Source organism: Lipotes vexillifer, unplaced genomic scaffold (assembly GCF_000442215.2).
Source record: "Lipotes vexillifer unplaced genomic scaffold, Lipotes_vexillifer_v1.1 scaffold205, whole genome shotgun sequence".
In the NCBI taxonomy this organism is placed as follows: Eukaryota; Metazoa; Chordata; class Mammalia; order Artiodactyla; family Lipotidae; genus Lipotes; species Lipotes vexillifer.
Genome location: NW_006781396.1, coordinates 91,029 through 113,806, shown reverse-complemented (window position 1 = coordinate 113,806; position 22,778 = coordinate 91,029). Strand labels below are relative to the sequence as shown.

The 22,778-nt window shown below is 34.9% G+C and overlaps 1 protein-coding gene across 4 annotated transcripts in view; it reads right to left on the bottom strand.

The window, feature by feature from the left end:
* PPP3CB (protein phosphatase 3 catalytic subunit beta) overlaps positions 1-22,778 on the bottom strand; it is a 48,048-nt gene that overhangs the window by 5,816 nt on the left and 19,454 nt on the right. For 2 of the 4 annotated variants that reach the window (XM_007454650.1, XM_007454652.1), the window contains exons 5-12: positions 21,715-21,860; positions 21,307-21,446; positions 21,127-21,204; positions 20,927-21,021; positions 17,750-17,875; positions 10,064-10,141; positions 2,883-2,967; positions 2,050-2,147 (exon numbers count right to left, since the gene is read on the bottom strand). In XM_007454650.1, the coding sequence (XP_007454712.1) occupies positions 2,050-2,147; positions 2,883-2,967; positions 10,064-10,141; positions 17,750-17,875; positions 20,927-21,021; positions 21,127-21,204; positions 21,307-21,446; positions 21,715-21,860 (846 nt within the window). The remainder of the gene's footprint in view (positions 1-2,049; positions 2,148-2,882; positions 2,968-10,063; positions 10,142-17,749; positions 17,876-20,926; positions 21,022-21,126; positions 21,205-21,306; positions 21,447-21,714; positions 21,861-22,778) is intronic. The other 2 variants (XM_007454651.1, XM_007454653.1) reach the window with 1 other exon arrangement.

The following is a 22,778-nucleotide window of genomic DNA, read 5'->3' as shown; positions in this document are numbered from 1 at the left end:
GCCGGGAATAGACAGTCCCTTCAGTAAAGCTGTCTTTCAATCCTTCCCTGCAGTTGGGGGTGATTTCAAAGTTGGAAGACTGAGCTTCAGGCTGCATGCAAATTAAGAATAAATAGATGTGCTGAGCTCTCAACAAAGCATGTAATTAGCAGGCGCTAATTGCGAAATCTGAAAGAAAGGTTTGCTGTGGATACAACATAAAAGTAACAAAATATCCAAGGATAACTGAGAGATGACCGTAGTCTAGATTTACTTAAGTATGAGACCCTTTCGGTTTTCTTTTCCTTTTCTGAACAAACAGGAGGAAGGATATGGCATTTTTCAAGTTATTAAAATTCATCCTTTTCTATTAACATTCTTGCTAGTTTTATTGAATGTTTAAGGTCTTCTTAATTTGTTTTAATGAAATTCTTTTTTGCTCATTTTCCTAATGTTTACAAGGTAATAAGAAAAATGAAGGGCAAGAAATATAAAGAAAATCAAAGCAGATTTTTTTTAAATCAAAAAAAGAAACCTCATTCAAAATGAAAATTTGAAGCTATAATTTCAAAACATACTTATATATCTCACATATACCAGTAGTGGTAGCAGACAACACAATAACATATAAATAGAACATGTATAGGCTACAAGTAGAAATTATTTGTCTACAGAAAAATACTTTTTATTTATTTAAGCATTTATTATGAGACCGAGTGAAATGAAATTGTGAAAAGTCAATCTAATTTAAATTTATTCAAAATTTAAAATTAAAATTTCCTATTTTTTGCCTTAAAAATTTGACTAATTACAACACCAAACATGACTAAGAAAACATCAGATCTGTTGCTTCCTGTTTTAATACAACAATGACCCTTGGAGGGCTGTCAAAAGTGACTACAATAAAACATAAATTAAGGCTTTACATATCACATTTTCTGCTTTCCAACCACAAGGGAAAGAAATCTAGACTTTCAGTTATTGGGTATAGTCTATAACATTCACATCACTTTCTTCTATTTAATCTGTAATGGGCTTTCAAAAAGTTAACCCAGTATTTACACAAATACTTACTCCAAAAAAAACTTAAGTTTTTTTTTAAAATATAAAATATTCAATGAGCCAGATTACAGGAATGCTTTACGTATAATTCTTTTTATTTTCATGCAAAATAAAGGCACACTTAATAACACCCTTTCAATTTTGACTTACAGGATTTAAATTCCACCCCTTATAACAATGACTTAATATCTAACGTTACATTCATGTTCAGAATGCACAAAGTACAGCAACAATGCAGCAAACCTCAAAACAAGGTGCTACAAAGTTGCTTCTACATCAAGACAGACAAGTGTCTGATAGAGTAATTTAACTTAACATACTTTTACAGACATACAGCTAACCTAAAGAGAGACAGACAGATTTAGGAAAGCAGCTACATCTGCAGAGGAAGGAAACAGCGTGTTACAGACAGTCAATTATACATAGAACATTTGACAAACACCACAGAAAACAAACTTTGGCATCATTTACCAGGGTACAAAACCTTGCACAAATGTTTTGGCAAGTGAAGTGCATAAGTAATGTTCTGGGGCTCAAGCAGATTGTTAATTCTAAAATTAACATCTGAAAATATAAGCACAGTCTAATACAATTACATAAATTAGAAAGATAAAAAAATAAGAAACTTGGAATTACATTTCCATTTAAGTAATATGGATATCCTTGATTCACATTCTGAAACTGAAGCTTTAAAAAGAAAATGGTGCATTAAACAAACGAATAAATATTTCAGACATTATGATATGAGTTATTCCCATATCATTTCATGAAAAGCTGAGAGACCGATCATTATTTTCAATTGAAAGGAATACCCATTTTATCATTTTCTGGCCTGGTCAGGTTATTAATCAGACACTACCTATCATATAGTATTCTGCTTGTATCAGCTGCTGAGACAAGAACTAAAAAGCAGAAAGAATTCCCTGCATGCATTATGTGTATTGTTAGCAAATGAGTGAGGTGTGCCCCAGTCCATGTGAGGCACAGCAAGTTGCATAACATCATTACCACTTTGCAGGGTCTGCCGTCCTCCAGCTAACACTCCACTAGGCAACATCCCTGTGGGAGTCAGGCCCTTGAGTGTCAGCACACTTTCACTCTCCTCCCTATAGCAGAGAGATATAACAAAGATCAGAGACTTCCAACAAGTACTTAGGTTAAAAGAGGAGATGGGGCCCAGATGTAGGCCATGTATGTAACTTATGACATTCATTGCTATTACCATATTTTCCTCAATTCCAAGATATACATTTTTCCACATTCTAAATGTTTCAGATATGAGGGTATGCCGTATAACTGAGACATATATTGTTCTTCCTGAAAAGCTTTATTAAATATGTGGTGAGATTCATCACCAATGGGTATCATAATATTGATAAAATATGGTATTTCATGTCTGATATAAGCAGTTTTGCAAACAAATTTTTAAGGACTAACTCATTCATTCATGTGCACCCTTAAACCTGGTCTTCCTGAATTAACCCCAGGAAGACAATTTGTGACTCCAGCAAAAAGGACTTCCTTTATAGATGAGCAAGTTCATCAGGAACACTCTAAAATGTGCCCCCTCCTCCTTATTATGCTCTAATTTTAAGGTGTAGATCTAATACTTTCATCACAGAAGGACAAGAGATGCCAAAGGTGAACAATAATAATCACAAGGGTCAAAAATACTAGTTTCAAAGGGACCTGTGTTCCCCTTTTCAACATGTAAGTATACAACTTCTTTATAGAAAGAATGCTACTATATTGCTTTTAGATATCAAACAGGACACCACTTATAATGAAGTATAATAAAAGTGATTTCTGTAAAACAAATCATTGGGAAAATATATCATTACCTGAGAACAGAGAAGACCCTTGCCATCTTGCCAATTGCTCGAATTTTGTTTCTTATGATTTCTTTCCGGGCTGCAGCTGAACCTACTTTCAATGGAATAAATAGAAAGAAAGACTCAAGTTTAGGGCATCCATACTTGTACCATTCTATTAGCCTGCTTCACTCTCATCTGAACCAACACCAAGCCCCTCGCCACCAGCTCACATGGAAGAAACTAGATGAACTCATGCCAAAAAGCTTCTCTTTCAATGTTTAGCTCAGCACTGGTCTAATACTGGGATCTGACACAGATACAACTGAAAAGTAATCAGCCAACTTTATCACTCTCATACTACTGACTAACCAATAAAACAGCAATGGGAAAGAAACTAGAGTCCAACCTGTATCACAAACCAGAGGACAAAAAAAGGGTAACAATTCTACAGTCTTTGTTTAATTCTCATGAGAGCCTATGGCATGCAGACTAACAGACTAGAACTGGTCATAACCTTTAGACTTCTGTTTGATTATCATAAAAGCCTTTGACATGCAGGCTGGAAATATCCCATCATACTATGACAAAAGAAGCTTCCTTGCTCAAAGTTGGTCTGAAAACAGTGATATGAAGCGACTACTGAGCAGGTGACTCAGAGCGAGGGACCATAGCAGCATTTCAACAATGTACATCTCAACCTCATGGACTAGGTGTCCTCTAAGGTCATGCAAATATATACAAGCTTTTACATCCCTAGGTGAGTATAACACAAGGAGAGTGAGCAATGAGAAAAGACTCCCCAAAAAACATGGCTAAAGAATCACTAATGCTTCATCTCCAAAGGGTTAGCTGCACTGCCTGTCACTGATACAGAGGAGAATATATCAAAATAACTGAATCTTTGCCTGAACAAAGACTCAAAGGTTGTTATCTTCCTTCCCTTGGCCTCCAGAAAGAACAACAACAATCTCAGTCCTGTTATCTCATATACAGCAACTAGAATCACTCTGGACCCAAGAGTGTGGTTCCTTAGAACTGTGCTTCAACATGATGAAAACAAACATATGGAAGCACCATGGTTGAGGAGAAGGTTAAGGAAAGGCTAAAGACACTAGACCAAAAGGGGCCTTAGGTACACAGAGGTCTGAACAACCAAAAGTCTTTTGGGCTAGAGCATCTTATTTAAAATTCAAGCAGTCCACAAATACATGTAATTAAAAACTAAGATGATGACTGGACCTTACTGCAAGGAAACAGAAAAAGAGATCCAATTTCAAAGATGAAAACAAAAGACATATTTTAGAGAAAATAGGCTCCACAACCATGTTTATGATGCTCTAAGTGTAATATTATGAGTGCTGAAGCTATAGCTTTTACAAATCCAAAACTGTGTAGGTCCATGGTACTACACAGGTATTTTTAAGATGCCAAAAAAATTACTTAAAATCTCAAAATCATAGAATATTGGAATCTGAAGACATTAGAGATACTGCAAAGTTCAATTTCCTCATTTTACAGACAAAGAAACTAACTTTACTAAGTGTCTTGTCCAAGGACATAGGGTAAGTCTGATTCTCTTCAAATAAATTAATATATTTTGCTTTAAAATTGACAGAATTTTTGAAATAGCCACTGGGGGAGAGGAGTACAGAGATGGGGGAGGATGGCTGTAATGAGATACATTCACATTTTCAGCCTTAATTTATATATCTATAAAACTGAATGATATGTAAACTATACTGATTTCAAATTAAAAATTCACTGGAATATAAAAACACTTTATAAATCAGGATTTTAAATCAGTCTACAAACACATCATGCATAATATTAAAGTAAATGTCCACAGTAAAATTACTTTGGGGAATCAGACAGACAATCAAACACCCCTAGTCATGCAGGGAAAAGTACAAAACATTACAAATAAGCAAAAGAATGAAATTTTAAAACAAGAGGAATGAAAAAGAGGGAAAAATATTTCCATGCACAGAAAGACAGATATCTTGGAATATGACTTCTAAAAACATCAAATTCTAACTTAGATAAAACTTAAACTAAATTTGCACAAGGCCCAAGAGGACTCTGCATAAGTATACTTAATGAATACACAAACTTACATGGACATGAGAATAACTTATGAAGTCATATTTCAAAACAATGTTACTCTGTCTGGTCTGTACCTTTTTTATTGCCATATATGAGCCGTTCTTCAGATGGAGAGTCCAGAAAAAAGGAAGTGAATGATGGAGAAAAGGTGGTTGAGACAAATAAAAAGATAGAGATTTAACTTGGCAGTGGTACTGAAGAATGAATGTAGAAAGAAAGGGAGAAAAATGAAGGTCCTCATATTTGAAATTTGAAAAATGTAGTACTGTAAGATCTGGCAAATAAAGGAGGGATGCCACTGGGTAGAGCTCTAAAGGAAAGATTTCTTAAAAGATATGTGTTCAGAAGAAATTATGGACAGAATGACTATAATATTTGATGAAAGTAGACAAATTAGGGACAGAAAAAAACACGTGAAAACACATAAGACTGATAAAAGACTGTGCTAACAACAATCGTACATTTATATTAATACCCTTAAGGAAATGTGTCACCCATGGAAGTATGTTAAGTGAAAGGTAATGACACAAATGAGATACAAACTCATGTGGTTCTTCAAGGACACCAACATCTGCAAAATCTGTAGCATACACAGAGAAATGTAGGTAACTTTATAAACTGCCTCAGTGGAAAACCTTACCCACTCCCAATAAAGGAAAGGCTAAGCCTCCCACACTCTAATAACAAGAGCACACAATTTCTTGAATCAGAATTGTGGAACTTTTGCACATACTCAGGATCAACAGTATGTGCTGTCTGTTCCCAGTCCAATCTGGGAGTTTGAGGGACATCTTTTTGCACAAATAGCAACAGATTGCTTCAAAGCAAACAATAGCTCTTAGAGTAGGCAGCAGAGATGTCTCATTTGAGCTTTCCATTCTAAGGCTGAGATACATGATTCCATTATAGGAAATGCAAAGTTTTAGTTTAGTAAAACTATAACACATATGGATTATGTATTTCCTTTACCAAACTCAACACAAAAGATAAATAACTGAAAGAAACAGTATGCATTCTAAATATCATAGAAATCAGTGTTCAAAAATTCCCTTTAATGATTACATAACACCTCTAAAAGGAACACTATGTGCATTTACATATGCAATATGTTTATGCAAATTTTTGCCTTTAAAAATAAACCCACATGGACATTAAACAATACAGAATACCAAAGGCCATCACTTAAGAAGAAAGAGAGTCTTATTCCTTTAGCCAATTTCAGCCTTGAATATGCAAAATCTACTCTTTCCTTCCTCCCAGTGGGAAATGTCCAATCCTGTTCTTTCCCTTCCCCCACAGAAAAGCTAAACCCTTATTGTGTCTCCACAGCAATCCCCAACCCAACAAGTTTTCTTTCTAAGTCAGATTTCTTCCCAGGCCCAGTCCATAACATGGTTCCACTGCTGAGTAGGAAAAGGGGAAGGAGAGGAGAGAAGGTATGCTATCATGCTCAAAGGAAAGAAGAAAAGACAGGGTAAGGGGAAGAAATAAGGGAATATGTATAAGAAAGGGAAACAAATGTAGTTCTAGTAGCTCTTTTCCTTATCCCATTCTAGTATCTATCCTAAACTCCTCCCCTTTCCTCCATTCCTCAAGGTTCTTTCTCCCCCAAGCCACTCTCATTCCTTGATGCAAACTCCCATACCCATATTCAAAAAATTTTCTTGGGCTTCCCTGGTGGCACAGTGGTCGAGAGTCCGCCTGCCGATGCAGGGGACACGGGTTCGTGCCCCGGTCCGGGAAGATCCCACATGCCGCAGAGCGGCTGGGCCCGTGAGCCATGGCCACTGAGCCTGCGCGTCCGGAGCCTGTGCTCCGCAACGGGAGAGGCCACAACAGTGAGAGGCCCGCGTGCCGCAAAAAAAAAAAAAAAAAAAAAATTTCTTGGCGTCCCTGCTCTTAATACCTGGTAGTGTAAGGGGGAATAAATGTGGAGTAATTGCACCTGCCATGTTGGCAGTGAAGGGAGATCTATTTCTAGTATTCAAAGCTGGAACTCAGTGTATTTTCCCATAGAAACATTGTCACAAACGGTGCTTATGAATTTTTTAAATTACTTAAAGAGTGGGAAAGAATTTTCATCCTCTCTATTCCCTCAATCTATGGAAGAGAAGATTTTGAGAAGTTGGGTGACTTTCCCAAGATTACACAGCTAGTATAATGGTAGCACCAAGACACCTGAACCACTGATCCTTTTCACTAAACTACAGTGCCTCTTTAATGATCAAATTTGATTCATCTCTGGAGTGTAAGAATGATGTAACAAGTTGATAAATAAGCATAATTTATCATTAATAGGAAAAATGTTGATAAGATACATAAAATCTCATTAGAAGGAATATAATAAAATTTTATATTTACTTCTGGTTGAATTCCCAAAAATGATTCAGTATCTATCTTCTTATAAATCATCAGTATCTAAACCAAGTATTATACTAGACTTAACAAGGAAACTTTTTTCCCTTTTTACTATGGAAAGAGGACTAAAGCATCACCTATCACTACTCCTATTTAACACTATTAACAATATTGATACAAAATTTTTTTTTTTTTTTCGGTATACGGGCCTCTCTCACTGTTGTGGCCTCTCCCACTGCGGAGCACAGGCTCCGGACGCGCAGGCTCAGCAGCCATGGCTCACGGGCCCAGCTGCTCCGCGGCATGTGGGATCTTCCTGGACCGGGGCACGAATCCGTGTCCCCTGCATCGGCAGGCGGACGCTCGACCACTGCGTCACCAGGGAAGCCCAGATACAAAATTTTTGAAGAAAAAGAAATAAAAGGTAAAACTGTAGAAAATAAACAATATCAGCCTATGCAAATGACATATTTTTTAAAGTTAAGGAAAACAAAAATTACCGTAGGAAGTAATTCTGCTGATCCAACTTGTTGAACATAAGATAAACCCACAAACATATAATTCCTTTATACAGTCAGAAAATATAAGAGAGATACCAGTTGCAATAGTAATAAGAACATAAAATACTGAAATATTAATTTAACTTGGTAATAACAGATTTTTCCCAAAGAAAAACTATATAATTTTGAATAATTATATATTAAATATATTAAAAGGAGTAATTATAGTAAATGAACTAATTATATAGAGCAAGAGATTTTGATCTTAGTTTAGAAAATTAAATATTATTTTTTAAAAACTTCCTAGATTCAGATACAGATTTAATGTAACACCAATTAAAACTCCTACTAGATAGTTCACAGAATTTGACAAATTAACAGAAAACTCTATTGAAAAAATTAGTGGAACATGTACAAAAATGATTTCATTATATTATTGATCATTACATCAATACCTATAATTATGAAGTAGGAACTATTATCTTCATTTTGAAGATAAAAAAACTGAGGCTCAGAAAGGCTAAGTAACTTGCCCGAGGTCACATAGCCATTATGAGGAACTAGAATCTGAACCCAGAACTAGTCTTACAACAGTGACTGCAGAACACGGAAAATAAATATTTAATTAAAACTATAAAAATTTTATGGAAAAGACAGATATGATGAAATATGTTAGAACTACAAGCTTCTACAAAATATCATAGAGAATTAAAATAAGGAAAAATTAATATTATTCATTAAATCTTATTATCCAAACAAAAAAAGAACTGATATGTTAATTTATTTCAATGAACAAAACTATAAACCAGAGTAAAAGCACATCCCTGCCTGCCACCAACAGATGGCACTAGCAGACACTTGCATATAGTCACTTCGTGCTTTCAACAAATGGACTTAAAACTGTGGTTAAGAATCAAACCTGTTGGTAAGTAGAGAAATTTCTAAACAGTTTTTACTCAGATTTTACTTGTTAAATGGTCACTTGATAGGGACAGCTTACATAGTTGGGAAAGCAGATAGTAATTTCCCCCTTAGCATCATGAGAATTCCAAGAAATGTGAATTAAACCAACTGTAATTTATAGCCACCAAGCAAAATAAGTAAAAACAACCAAAACCCAATTAGGTGGGCCTGTGAAGAAATACAGGTCTATAGATTCATTGCTAGAAACACTTCATATTGGTCCAATTCTTATGCAAAGTAATCTGGCAGTCCATAGCTAAAATAATGAAGCTAAAACTCTTCATTCTCTTTAACTCTGTAAATTCTCTTCAAGAAATTTATTCCAAGAAGGAAAATTAAAACTATTGTATGAATGTTTATTGCATGCTATTCATAATAAAGATAATTTAAAGCAACCCAAATGTCAAACAATATAATATTAACTACAAATTTTATGGTATATTGATATACTTAGAAATATGTAGGTGTCGAATTTTACCAATATGTAGACCATGTTTAATACATGGAAACATTTATATACTAATTAAAACTATGAAAAGTATGCTGCAACAAAGATGTGAGGGGCATATGGAAGGGAATAAAGAGTTTTCAGCTTACAAACTGTTTATGTTTTTGTTCATTCAGTTAATTAATATAAATATTTAAATTTAAGTTCTAAATAAAAACTTCAGAACATAAAAATAAAAGTAATTTTGTTTCTATCATATTAGTTTATACTATAAATGTGCATTAGGTACATAGGCTGGTTGGCTTACATAAGAACTAACAACCATGTATAACTTTGTATGGAAAAAATGCTTGCTGAATTTTAAACTAAACTAACAAGTGGTCTCTTAGAACATAACCACTCATAAATTGAGAACAGCTTACTTTGAATTTTCAAAGGAAGAAGTGACAACGGCATTGGGTATTCAGGTATGTTTCTGATGCACTAAGAATATAGCACCAAGGAAAAAAAAGCATTTTTATCCTCCCTTCTCTAAGTAGTGTCCATATTCATGAAGAACCACATTCTTTTAGCACTTCAATTCTCCTTTCCTTCTGTTCTTTCTTCCAGATTTCCCCTTTCCCTAAATTCATTTTCTTCCCCATACCAACAGAAAAATAAAATTACTAAAATGATTTTAAAATCTTAAAATAAATAATATCTGAAAAACTGACTTGTCACTTATCAAATAGCATAGCCATTTGAGAGCAATGACTATATTTTACAAGAGTATATTAAAGCTGGGCAGTTAAAAGATTCTATTTCACAATAAAAAACAGTAAAATGAATAGTCATACCATCAAACTGGTCTTCTCCTTCAGTCATAAGTTCATCATCAGAGCAAATACTCAGAACATTTACCAACATTTCTGTCACTATTAAAAAAAAAAAGTTACACATTAGTTTATCATATTCAACTATCTATATGTATACAGGGCAACTATTTATACAAATGATCCAAGAAGACGAACATATTCTGATAGCAGAAATGATGGAATTAAAAGCTATAAGGGCTTTCAAAATGAAAGAAATTAAGTGGCTAACGAGCCTGAGAGATTCTTTATGGAATAAGTTTTCAGGTCTCTCAGGAAAAAAAAAAAATGAAGTGCCCACAGGGCTAAGAACAGGGATTAATAACATCTAAATACATACATTTAAATTCTTCATTTATGGATACAGCATTAAGGAGTAAGAAAGGGACTTCCCTGGTGGTCCAGAGGTTAAGACTCCGTGCTCCCAATGCAGGGGGCCCGGGTTCGATCCCCAGTCAGGGAACTAGATCCCGCATGCCACAACTAAGACCCGGCACGGCCAAGTAAATAAATACATATTTAAAAAAAAAAAAAAAAAAAAAAAAGGAGTAAGAAAAAACCATGGCACAGTTCCACTGTTTCAAAAAGTTTCAGGATTCAATATTTTAAAAACTGGCTCCAGCAATTCCCCTGAAACTTAATTCTTAAGACTACTAATGACTATCTAACAACTGGAACCCATGGTTCTTTCTTAGGTTTAATTCTCCTTTACCGTTCTATACATTTTTTTGCCTTCTCTTTTCCCTTGGTTTCCAGGATTCTACTCTTCTGGTTTTTCTACCTTTCAGACTATTTTTCCCACAAATTTGGACATTCTCAAGATTCTCTCTGCAGTCCTGTTGCTTTTATACGTTCAATCTCTTGGTGAGTCCACCCATTATTATATATTTTCAACTACCACCTTTTGAAGATGATTCCAAATTCTTTATTGCCAGTCTTGACCTCTCCTTCAATCTCTAGATTTCCCTACTGGTTTTATTGCCAACTGTCTCAGACTATTTGCATATCGTCTGTTTCCCCTACTAAAATGAAAGCTTCATGAGTGCAGGGTGCTGTTCTGTTTACTACTGAATCCCCAGAGCCTGGTACCATGCCAGGCACATGAGAGGCATACAGTAAATATTTGACAAAAGAGTAAATAAAAAAATTAAAGGTATAAGCAAATTTCAATTAATAATAAAAACGCCTACTGAATATTAGCCCCCGGATGTCCTGATGGCACCTTGAAATGAACACATTCAAACAAAATTCAATACTGCCCCTATTATTTCCCCTATAGTATATTAATAGCACACCACATGTCAGGCACTGTGCTCAAGTACTGGGATTCAGATATAAAAGGTCCAGTCTCTACCCTGCGAAAGCTTACCAACTACTAAGGATATATAGTTATATATATACATATTATATCACAAAAAAGTGATGAGTACTATGCTGTAAGTACGCAGAGTTATGCACAAGATCTGCTGAAGAAAAGAAGGCTTTTGGGACTTCCCTGGTGGAGCAGCAGTTAAGAATCCGCCTGCCAATGCAGGGGACACAATTTTGATCCCTGGTCCAGGAAGATCCCACATGTCACAGAGCAATTAAGCCTGTGTGCCACAACTACTGAGCCTGCATGCCATGACTACTGAAGCTAATGCACCTAGAGCCTGTGCTGTGCAACAAGAGAAGCCACCACAATGAGAAGCCCACACACCGCAACGAAGAGTAGCCCTCACTCACTGCAACTGGAGAAAGCCCACGCGCAGCAATGAAGACCCAATGCAGCCAAAAATAAATAAATAAATTTATTAAAAAAAAAGAAAAGAAGGCTTTTGGTAGAGGAATCATGAAGTAAAAATTTGCCAGGTGGAGAGGGCAGATAAAGCATTCTAAACAGAAGTTAGAAAAAGTATGAAGAAGTCATATAGATCAGTGGAATAAAATTGAGTCCAGAAATAAAACCTCACATTTAAGGTCAACTGATTTTCAACAAGGGTGCCAAAACAATTCACTGGGGAAAGAATAGTCTTTTCAACAAATGGTGCTAGGACAACTTGATATCCACATACAAAAGAATGAAGTTGGACCCCCACTTCACACAACACACACACACACACACACACATATATATTAAGTCAAAAAGGATAAAAGACCTAAAAGTAAGAGCTAAAACTATAAAGTTTTTAGAATAAAACATAGGAGTAAATCTTCATGAGCTTGGCAATGGTTTCTTAAACATGACACCAAAGCACAAGCAACAAAAGAAAAAATAAAGAGGACTTCATCAAAATTAAAAACTCTTGTGCTTCAAAGAACATCACCAAGAAAGTGAAAAGACAATTCACAGAACAGAAGAAAACATTTGCAAATCATATATCTGATAAGGGACTTGCCTCTATAATATACAAATAACTCTTACAACTCAATAGTAAAAAGACAAATAATCCTTTTAAAAATGAATCCATTTAGAAATAAACATTTCTTCAAATAAGATATGCAAATGTCGAATAAGCACATAAAAATATACTCAACACCATTATTCATTAGGGAAATGAGATACAATTTCATATCCAATATGATGGCTATAATAAAAAAAGATACATAATAACACGTGTTGGCGAGGATAGGGAAAAACTGAAATTATACACTGCTGGTAGGATTGTAAAATGGTATAGCTGCTTTGGAAAACAGTTTGACAGATCCTCAAAAGGTTAAACACAGAGTTATATGACCCAGCAATGCTTACTCCCAGTTACATACCTAAGAAAAATGAAACCATATTGTACAGGAATGTTCATCACAGCATTATTCATAGTAGTCAAAAAGTGGAAACAACCAAATGTCCATCAGCTGATAAACGGATAAATAAAATGTATATCCACACAATAGAATATTATTTGATCATAAAAAGGAATAAAGTACTGATTCATGCTACAACATGGATAAACCTTGAAAACATTATGGAAAGAAGCCAGTCACAAAAGACTACATATTGCATGATTCCATTTATATGAAATACCCAGAATAGGCAAATCTATGGAAATAGTGAGTAGATTAGTGGTTGCACAGGGCTGGAAAGAAGATGTGGGGGGAACTGGGGAGTGAATGCTAATGGACACAAGGTTTCTTTGGGAGGATGGTGAAAATGTTTCAAAACTGATTGTGGTGACAGATGCACATCTCTGAATATACTAAAAACCACTGAATTACACAGTGTAAATAGGTTAAGTGTATGGTATTTGAATTATACCTCAATAAAGCTGTTATGAAAAAATAAAGAAAAAGTAAGAAGGCATGAAACTTAAAACAGCATATAGTACATTAAGGAAGTTGGCTGGGCTGTTTCATACGTGGAACATAGAGAACGCGAAAGAAAAAGACAAAAAGTGAGGCTGAAGAGAAAGTAGGGAAGGTCCACATGTGACAGGCTAAGGTTTATCTTGAAAGTTACCAGAGTCATTTATAGATACTAAATAGTAGCTTTTAAGTGTGTAGTGCTTTCCATCTAGAAGCTTAGCTGTGAAGGAAAGGCAAGAGAATCATAGCACAGTAGTAGTCAATGAAAGATATCAGAAAAAGGAAATGTTATTTTTTATTTAAAGATCAGATAGATTGGAACAATTTATAAAAGAGCTTAGAAGAGAGAGTTTGAAGATATAGAAGATGTAAATAATACAGTAACTTTCCTGAAAAAGCAGAAGGGTAATGAAATATAAGGACAAGTTAGAAAGGCTAGCCCTGGATAGAATGGTCACATCTTCAACAGGATAAGAATTCAAGATGAGTGCAGTTTATTGGGAATTCCCTGGTAGTCCATTGGTTAGGACTCCACACTTTCACTGCCAAGGGTCCGGGTTCAATCCCTGGTTGGGGAACTAAGATCCCTGCAAGCAGTGTGGCATGGACAAAAAAAAAAAAGACTACCATTTATAAAGCAGGGGAACAGTCAATACAGAAAGCTCCCATTAATGGTACATGTTCTCTCTGAGAGTAACGGAAGTGGCTAGAAAAAGAAAATGTTTAAGTAAAAAAGATAAAATTTTAGAATATATCCTAACGGAAATTAGTGAGGAGGCAGACTAGTGATATAAAGGATGTTTGGGTACTACTGAGAGCCTAGCTAATGCTAGAAATCAAAGGGTGGTACCAAATCATAAGGCTGTACAAATATCTCCAACAGTGCTTTATATGTTGACTGTAAGAATGGAAAAAATGAATAGTTAAACTTTACTGGGGCTAAGATGTATAGAACAAAGTAGAAAAACAAGAGATAGGAGTTTGGGGGTGTGTTAAGAAGAAAGAGAGGCAAGGGGGGATCTGACTAAAAAAGAAAACAACATGTTCAAAGGCCTAGCAATCCCAATGAAGATGAAGAGAAGCTATAACTGAAGTAAGGGGTTGCTAGAATAACAGAATTTTCATCAGAGTGTGTTAATAGCACTATCATTACCAGACTCAACACATCCAAGCCATTTTCAACCATTCCCTCCTCTTAAACATGCAATCTTGTTAAGTCTCACTGATTCTTTTACAGTTCTTGCAGTTCTCCCATGCTCTCCATTCCTAATGCTAACAGGGTTTCATTATGTTTCCATTTTGACTCCTGATGAAGCTTCACAACAGGTCTCCCAATCTCTAGTCTTCCTTCCAGTTCACTTCACCAGAGTAATTTTTCTAAATGACTATCATGATTATATTCTGTTGCAGTTGCTTCTCACTATTTATCAAAGTTCCAGATTCTCTGTTTAAGTGATCAAGATCCTCCTGATCTAACCCTGACTTAACTTTTCATTCTTTTTCTACTACTGTCCTTCATACATCTTACTTGCTAATCTAATTGAACCCTTCAACGTTTGTCAGTGACGTTATGTTTTCTTCCTTTCAGACTCAGGATTGGGAAGTTCTCTCACCTAGAATTCTCTTGCCCAGATCTACCAGCACAATTCCACCATTCTTTAAGCCCCAGTTCAAATGCTGCTTTAATCCCTCTGACAGATATAATCTCCTCTCTCTTGTTAATTCCTATAAAACTATGCTTGTCTTGGAGTGCTTACCATATTACATTTTATCATTACTTATGTATCTTTAGTCCCCTATTAATCTGCAGAGACCCAATATCTTACTTGTATTTTTGTATCCTTAGTACCTTGAATAAAACAGACTTTCCAAAAAAATCTAGCAAATGAACAAATCCTACACATGTATGACCTTCTATGGAAGATCACACCATGCTGGACTCTCTGAAACAGAGGTTCTTAAATTGGGGCCAATAAGCCTGAGTGGGGTTACCAATCCACTTCAGATCTGTAAGCATCCTCAAAATGTTACATATGTACAGATGGTTCATATATTTCGTACATGAAATTTTCTGGAGGAAAAGTCTGTAACTTTCACCAGATTCTCAAAAGGGTTTTGTATTAAGAAATTAATAAATGTATTTGTGTACTTTAATTTTTTTAAGAGTTCTTATCTTTGAGATTCATTCTAAAATATTTATAGATACAAAAAATAACAGGTGAGATTTGATTCAAAATAATTGAGGTGTGGGATGGGAAGTAGTGGATGGGGATATAAATGACACAGTATTGGCCATGATTTGATAATTGTCGAAGCTGAGTAATTGGTACATAGGAATTCATCATATTATTTGCTCTACCTTTGTATCGTGCTGGAAATTTTACAACATAACATTTTTTAAAAACGAAATAAAAAGCCCCCAAAAGGCTAAAAAACACTACTTTCATCTAACTTTGGGATTAAACCAGCCTCCAAGGAAGCCTCTGGCTCAGTTAGGTTAGTTGCTTCCCAGTGACTAGATCAGAGTCAAACTGGCTTTTTCCATGTGGAATCAAATTAAGTGCCATTTGCTGCTTTTCACACCAAAAGAACATTTTCATTAGAATGAAGAAGTAGTTAGGCTATTTAAACAGCTAACATGTATTAAAATGGAAAACTAGGCAAAGAGTTTGAGAAAATTTTCTTACTGTGCTCAACATTGGTTAGGATTCTACTTGCATATAATGTTCAAATCTGAGATTCCCATTTTTAGAAAGATATGAATAATTTAGAGAAGATCCACAGAAAAACAACAAAAATGGTCAAAGGGTTTGAATACATCCTCACAATAGCTAAGATGATTTAGAGTGGCAAAAAAGAACAGAAGATCACTTAGTAGCAGACTTCAAATGTAGGATCACTGAATCCCACTGTTCTTCACTTATGAGAGAGCCACAGAAACTAGATTAAATTTTCTCATTTCTCAAAAAGAGCTAGACTACATGATTGTTAAGTATACTATGATATCTAAAATTCTATGATGTCCTGGTTTTTGATAGGTGCATTCGTTGAGAAAACCTATTATCTTCTCTCTCCTTGTTTCAATACTCATAGCATAAACATTTAGATTAGATATAATGAAATATTTCCTTTTTTGTGGAGGCATAAGAAAATAAAATTAGAAATATCCATTCTCCTCCTACCTTATCTTCCCTGCTCTCCCCACCCCCCACCCCACTCATACTACATTAAAATAGTTGTGTTGCAGTCTAGCCTGGAGGCAGGAGAATGAGCAAGATGAATTCTTAAAATTTCCTTTAGCCTGATGATGCTATCATTGAACTATTTCTCATATACCAAAGATAGAAGGTTATAAGTGTAATGCATCCCTTGCACCTAAGCCCTTTACTGGCCCCCTTCTCAAATGCTAAGTGGGTAATTCTATCTCCATATTAATGTTGACCTACGGAATAACTGACAAAGACCAAAGGCAATCTGCAAAAAACCTGTTTAACATACACAGTTTAAGTATTAACTCTGAATTGCAGAACGAAAAATTGCCTTGGCAGAAGTAACATATCTCAGACAGAAAGGAACATTTTGTAACACAGAAGAGGTGAGAAAAAATAGAGAGGGATATAGAACAAAATGTTTTACAATCATGTCTGTACTCTAATATTCTTATATTCCACGTATGGAAACTGAGGTATTGCTTCGTGGGAAAATTAACACTAAAATGGAAAAAGAAGAATGTGATAAAGTAAGGAAATCTTAGGAACTCTAAAGAACTAGAATAAAATACAAAAACAAAATCTCTTAAATAGCATTTATTTTTTTAAAAAAGCCTATTAAATACATAGTAATAGGAATCTCTAAATTATCAGAAAAGCATTACCACTAAAACTGTATACATATTTTTTTATGTAAGAGAAGAAATATCAGGTCAGAATCTGAATTTCTCTTTATCACTTTTGAGAGTATAGAACTGCTACAAAATGACTAATATTGCCTCAAATGAGGGCAATTAAATTCTCCCACGAATTGCCGTTACATCCCCAAAAGTGGTGTTAAAATATGTAAAAGTGTCCATTCCAAAGCAAAGCTATCCCTCTATTCCTTCATAAAATATTTAAGCTAAAGAAAAAAAGAAAGAAAACCCAACAGCTGAAGACAACATCAGGCTATTTATAAGTCTTCTCCCAGTCCTCCAGACACCCTCAGATGGGGGCTGTAAACAGCTAACTAAAATATCTTTGAGGCTCTCATATCCACACCCACTGACACAAGTAGAGCTGTAGCCACAGTGAAATTAGACTTCAGCTTCCTTTAGCAAGTAGTATATGCCTGCAATAGTACACTGGAGCAAATGTTAACAGTAATAAAACAATTTTTTTAACATAAAAATCATACCTTTTTCTCCAACAAATGGTAAAGACCATGTGAAGACATCCATAAAATTGGGCAACCAGTAAGGATGTGGAGAACAGTTAAACTGTCGAATATTCATCACATTATTTTCATACTTTAATACAGCAGCTGCAAGATAAGTCTGAATGTCAATGTAACAATTTGCCTTTAGCTCTAAAAGTCTAAAACACATATAAGCAGAAAAATATCTTTTTAAGGGGGTGGGGAATCAAGGGGTGAGTAGAATGAGGGCTAGTAGAGGGAGGTAGGAATTAATTTTTAGTAGTAACACACTTTTGCTTTTAACACACTTCTATGTAGAGCATAGTCAGATCTTCACTTGTCATTATTAATGAAATTCCCAGTCTTTCTCGAATGTTTATTTTACTTTATAATCCAATGATAAACATGCACTTTTACTAAATCCAAAATTGTGAAAACTCAGTTTTTAGAGGAAACACAGAATGACAATGAGCAATTTTCTAGGTTTAAAATTTCATACAAGTTGGAAGAATTTAAGAGGGTCTTTTTAGTTGCAGGCAACCTGAAAAGGACAGCTAAATGGAAATAAAGCAAGAAAAAAAAAACAGAAAAGAAAAAAAAATTGGAACATTTTATTTATGAATGTAGGAATGTACTTATTTCATGTATTATAAGAAATCAAACGCAACTACTACAAAAAATACTTTACTTCATATAGAAAAAAATTCCGTTAAAATACCGAGTATTTTAATTAATATTTTGGTATTTTAATATTAATAAATATTATAACCAAATAACCCACAGGTAACATAGGTAACACAGGTAACATACTCTTCTCAATTTCAGGTATCTTTCTAATGTTTCGTAAGTTGATATAAACAATACCTTAAATTAATCTGACATAGATTTCAGTCACTAGTTATATTATTTTATGGGACACTGGACTAGATGGGCTAGATTCTAATCTAAGCTACAGTATATACTAGCTGTGCAATAGTTAGCAAATTATTTAACTAACCTGTTTCTCATTTATAAAACAAGACTAATATGTTCACCCGGCCTACCTCAGAAGTTTAAGGTCAGAGAATGTATTTCACATGAAAGTACATAAAAGTATAAAATGCTTTGTAGATACTATAATAATTATGTGGTTACTTTTTTTTTTTCATTTTAATGTAAAGCACTGAAATGTAGATGTTAAATTCCAAGATTTGGGATTCTAGCTCATATAGAGTCAAAAGTAATGTCTGTTTCCCTTATGAAATTCCCATGAAATAAATATATTTTAAATTTAGCCTCAGAAATTAAGGGCTGATACCAAGCATTCGGCTTTAAAAAAGAGAGAGAAAGAATCTAGAAAATTGCCTTACAGATGGAATGAAACATTACAAACATATCCCATACCATGTAACCACTCAAGTCATTAACACTATGTACAGAATCAGGACTACCAAGAGACATTTGATTCTGACAAGACAGATTCAATGGTTTGAGTTTCTTTTCTGAGTACTAAGAAAAGTGATCCCTTCACCTCCTGAGTTAAACTGACGAAGGACAACCAGTAAGTCAGTAATCAACAGAGCACTGAATACTAGCTCCTTTAGTACTGACAAGGGGAGGTTACAGGTAGAAAGTTAAATGTAACAAATCAATTCTGAGGATGTCATCCAAACTTAGATATGTTCCTCTTCAAAAATGAAGCCATGCTTCATTAGGTATCTTTATAGAAGCGCCAAAATTTATAAACCAAAATATAATTTAAAAGACTATTTTAGCACTGGCATAATCCTTGGAGGCTGCAATGATACTAGCTTCTAAAGATTACCAACTCAGTTAATGTCAATAGTATGGTTATTTTGGTAATTAATACAGTATGGCGTTCTTGTAGCATACTCTGTATCCAAGTTATTATACAGCTTGCTACTGTCTGATCTCAGGCAAATGTTTCAATCTTTTAACTATGATCTATACTCTTCCAAAAACTCTTATTCCACGCCTCTTTTGAACTCACACCACAACCCATATTTAGCAACGACCTCATTATTTCTCTAAACGTACTTTTAAAAGTCTTTAACCTTCTGTTCTTTCCTCCTGATACAACCACTCCAGTGTGACCCTGGAAACTATGGCATAGAAAACTGAATTCCAGACATGTCAAGACAGAATAGAAGCTGGCTTCTTAATTTCCTCTTCTGAAAATGTGAACTACGTAAACATACTCAAGCTCATCTTCAGTGTCCCTGGCACACACTTAACTAGATTAAGATCCTTTGGTATTATCTCTCAATAAACTGTGTTCAAAGTTAAAGTAAACCCAGTTATTACAGACACAGCAAATTTGGAGGGAAGGAGGGGGAACAGGAACCACTAGAAAGAAGGTAAATTAAAAAGATGTAAGAAAGGGCTTCCCTGGTGGCGCAGTGGTTGAGAGTCCGCCTGCCGATGCAGGGGACACGGGTTCGTGCCCCGGTCCGGGAGTATCCCACATGCCGTGGAGCGGCTGGGCCCGTGAGCCATGGCCGCTGAGCCTGCGCGTCCGGAGCCTGTGCTCCGCAACGGGAGAGGCCACAAAAGTGAGAGGCCCGCATACCGCAAAAAAAAAAAAAAAAAAAAAAAGACGTAAGAAAAAAGGAAGAAAGATCAGTAAAAAGAAAGGAAAGGGAAGAATGTATCCCAGAAAGGAGGTCAGATTGACTTAATCAAAGCCTCAACTACAAATCATCATGGGGCAGTAGAGATAAAAGTAGGGAATAAGAAAGGGAAAGAAAACCTAGATCAGTGAACATAAAACAAGAGACATGATAAACAACTATGCTGTACAAATACATGAAATGGTCAAAGCAGCAACAGCAGCTTTATGCAAACAAGAAAACATTCTCTTGACTATAAGGGGGAAGATTTAAGAAAGGGGAGTTTGAGAAAATCATGTTTATTTTTGCTTGACGTAGTTACCTCAGAACATTCTTCCACAAGGCAGCTTTTGTGAATGACAAGTTGTGGAATGGTTACATATGACTTAAGTTTCACATTTTGGATTTTTTTCTTGCCCTCTCCCCTCCCTTATATCTTATACTTTTTTATAATAAGATTTGGATAGTTACAGTTTCAAACAATACCCCTTTTCTATTATATTTTCAAAAAAATAAGTCAATTTATATATTAAGTTGTTTAACAATTTTTTTATCAACAACATCTTACCTTTATTATTGTAGACATCTAAGTAATTAGGTGCCGAAAAAATTGTTATTAATGAAGGGAACCCTGTAGTTTGACTTTTTCTGTACATTCTATAGCTGCAAAACAAATAGCTTAATATGCATCGTAAAGCATCAATCATGGTTACTAAGTTTGATTTGTACATAAGGTGTTAATTTGGGTCAGGGAAACAGAATTCTTACCCTGCATCTTGAGCCTCATGAGCTCTAATAATCGATAACAAATTATTGTTTTGCAAAAATTCACACACTGCTGGATAGCTGTGGGGAAAAAGAGTAAATTAAGTAAAATAATGACTTTCTATATGAAGCAATGCTATTTTAACAACTACAATGTGATTAAACTTGGATTATTTTCCTTACTTATAAAAATAAGAACATCCTCGAACTGTATTGTGACTAAAATGTTCCTGTGATTTTTCATTTCCAAAATCTTCAGAAGGATCAGACCATAGCAAGTCACACATTGGTCCAAATGCAGGTGGCTCTTTGAATCTATCTAACTGTGAAAGAAGAAAAGAAGGAAACAAAGAACAGAAATAACTTGTCAAAAAGTGAGAATGGAATGGACATAGGAAAGTGGTACCAACTTTGAATACTGTCCATACTACATTGTTCTGAATGGTTAGAAGATATTTCCATAAAATATCAGTATATTAATTTTTACCATTACCTAATCTTGGCAGTGAAGAGAGGTTTGAAGCTTCTAGTCTCTACCCAACAAAATACTATAAATAGGAATCAACTCTTGGAACTAAAATATATACTCACTCTCCTAATATCATCCAGTGTGTGTATTTCTGGTGAAAGCCCACCATGAACACAAAGAAATTGTTGGTTTAAAAGTGCAGCAAGAGGCAGGCTATCAAAAGCTTCCATACAAGCTTCATAGACTCTTTCTGAATATTTAATTTTACCTAGAAAAAGAAAAAAATTCAATAACTGAAAACTGCATAACTTGTTGATCATTTTGAAAACATGTGTGTGTCTATACACACGACTATTAAAACCAATGCAAGAAAATTAAAGATACGGGAAACAGCCAAGTGGCAGCCAGGGGTTCTGACTGGGTAAAGGGGTGAGTTTAAAAAGGCAGCAGGGAGAAATTTAAGGGACAATAAAACTTTTCTGTATCATGACTGTGGTGGTAGGCAGCTCTACTCACTTGTCAAAACTCAGAACTGAACCACAAAGAGTAAATTTTACTGCGTAAAAAAATTTTTTTAAAAAAGGCCAGCATCTTGCCCCAGAGAATCAAGAAGGATAAGCAATGTTATTGATCTTGTGAAGACAAAATATTTGCTCTCTCTAAATTTATTTTGTGTGTGCAGCAGATAGTCATAAAATGTTACTAAAAATAAATAAGTCAAATCTCTAAAAATAGTTCAACTCTTCACCTTTACAGGCCAAGAAAGGCAAAATTAAAACTAAAAGTTAAAATAGTGTTAATACTTTATTTTATTCTAAGAGTCAGTGACTACTTTGTTGTTATAGGCAAGACTACTATATCACCACAACAAAACTCAAGGTCCATCCAATTAAAAAAAAGATTTTATTCATATGTTGCAGGAGCAGAGGCTTTCCTTTAGCCTACAATGAACACTTAAAATGGGCAGTGAAGCAAGAAGCCAATATAACACAAGAAAGACTCTACCAAATTAAACTCTCATCTACTTTTAAGTAGCTATCATACACATTCCCTTGCTCCTTTATACTTTTAAATTCCTGGATATTTTATGTTTTGGGTGGGATTTTGGCGGACGGTTTGTTCCTTATCTAAGGGAAAAAAAGAACTTAGTTCCTACTTCACTTTTTAATATTGTAACATTCAAATA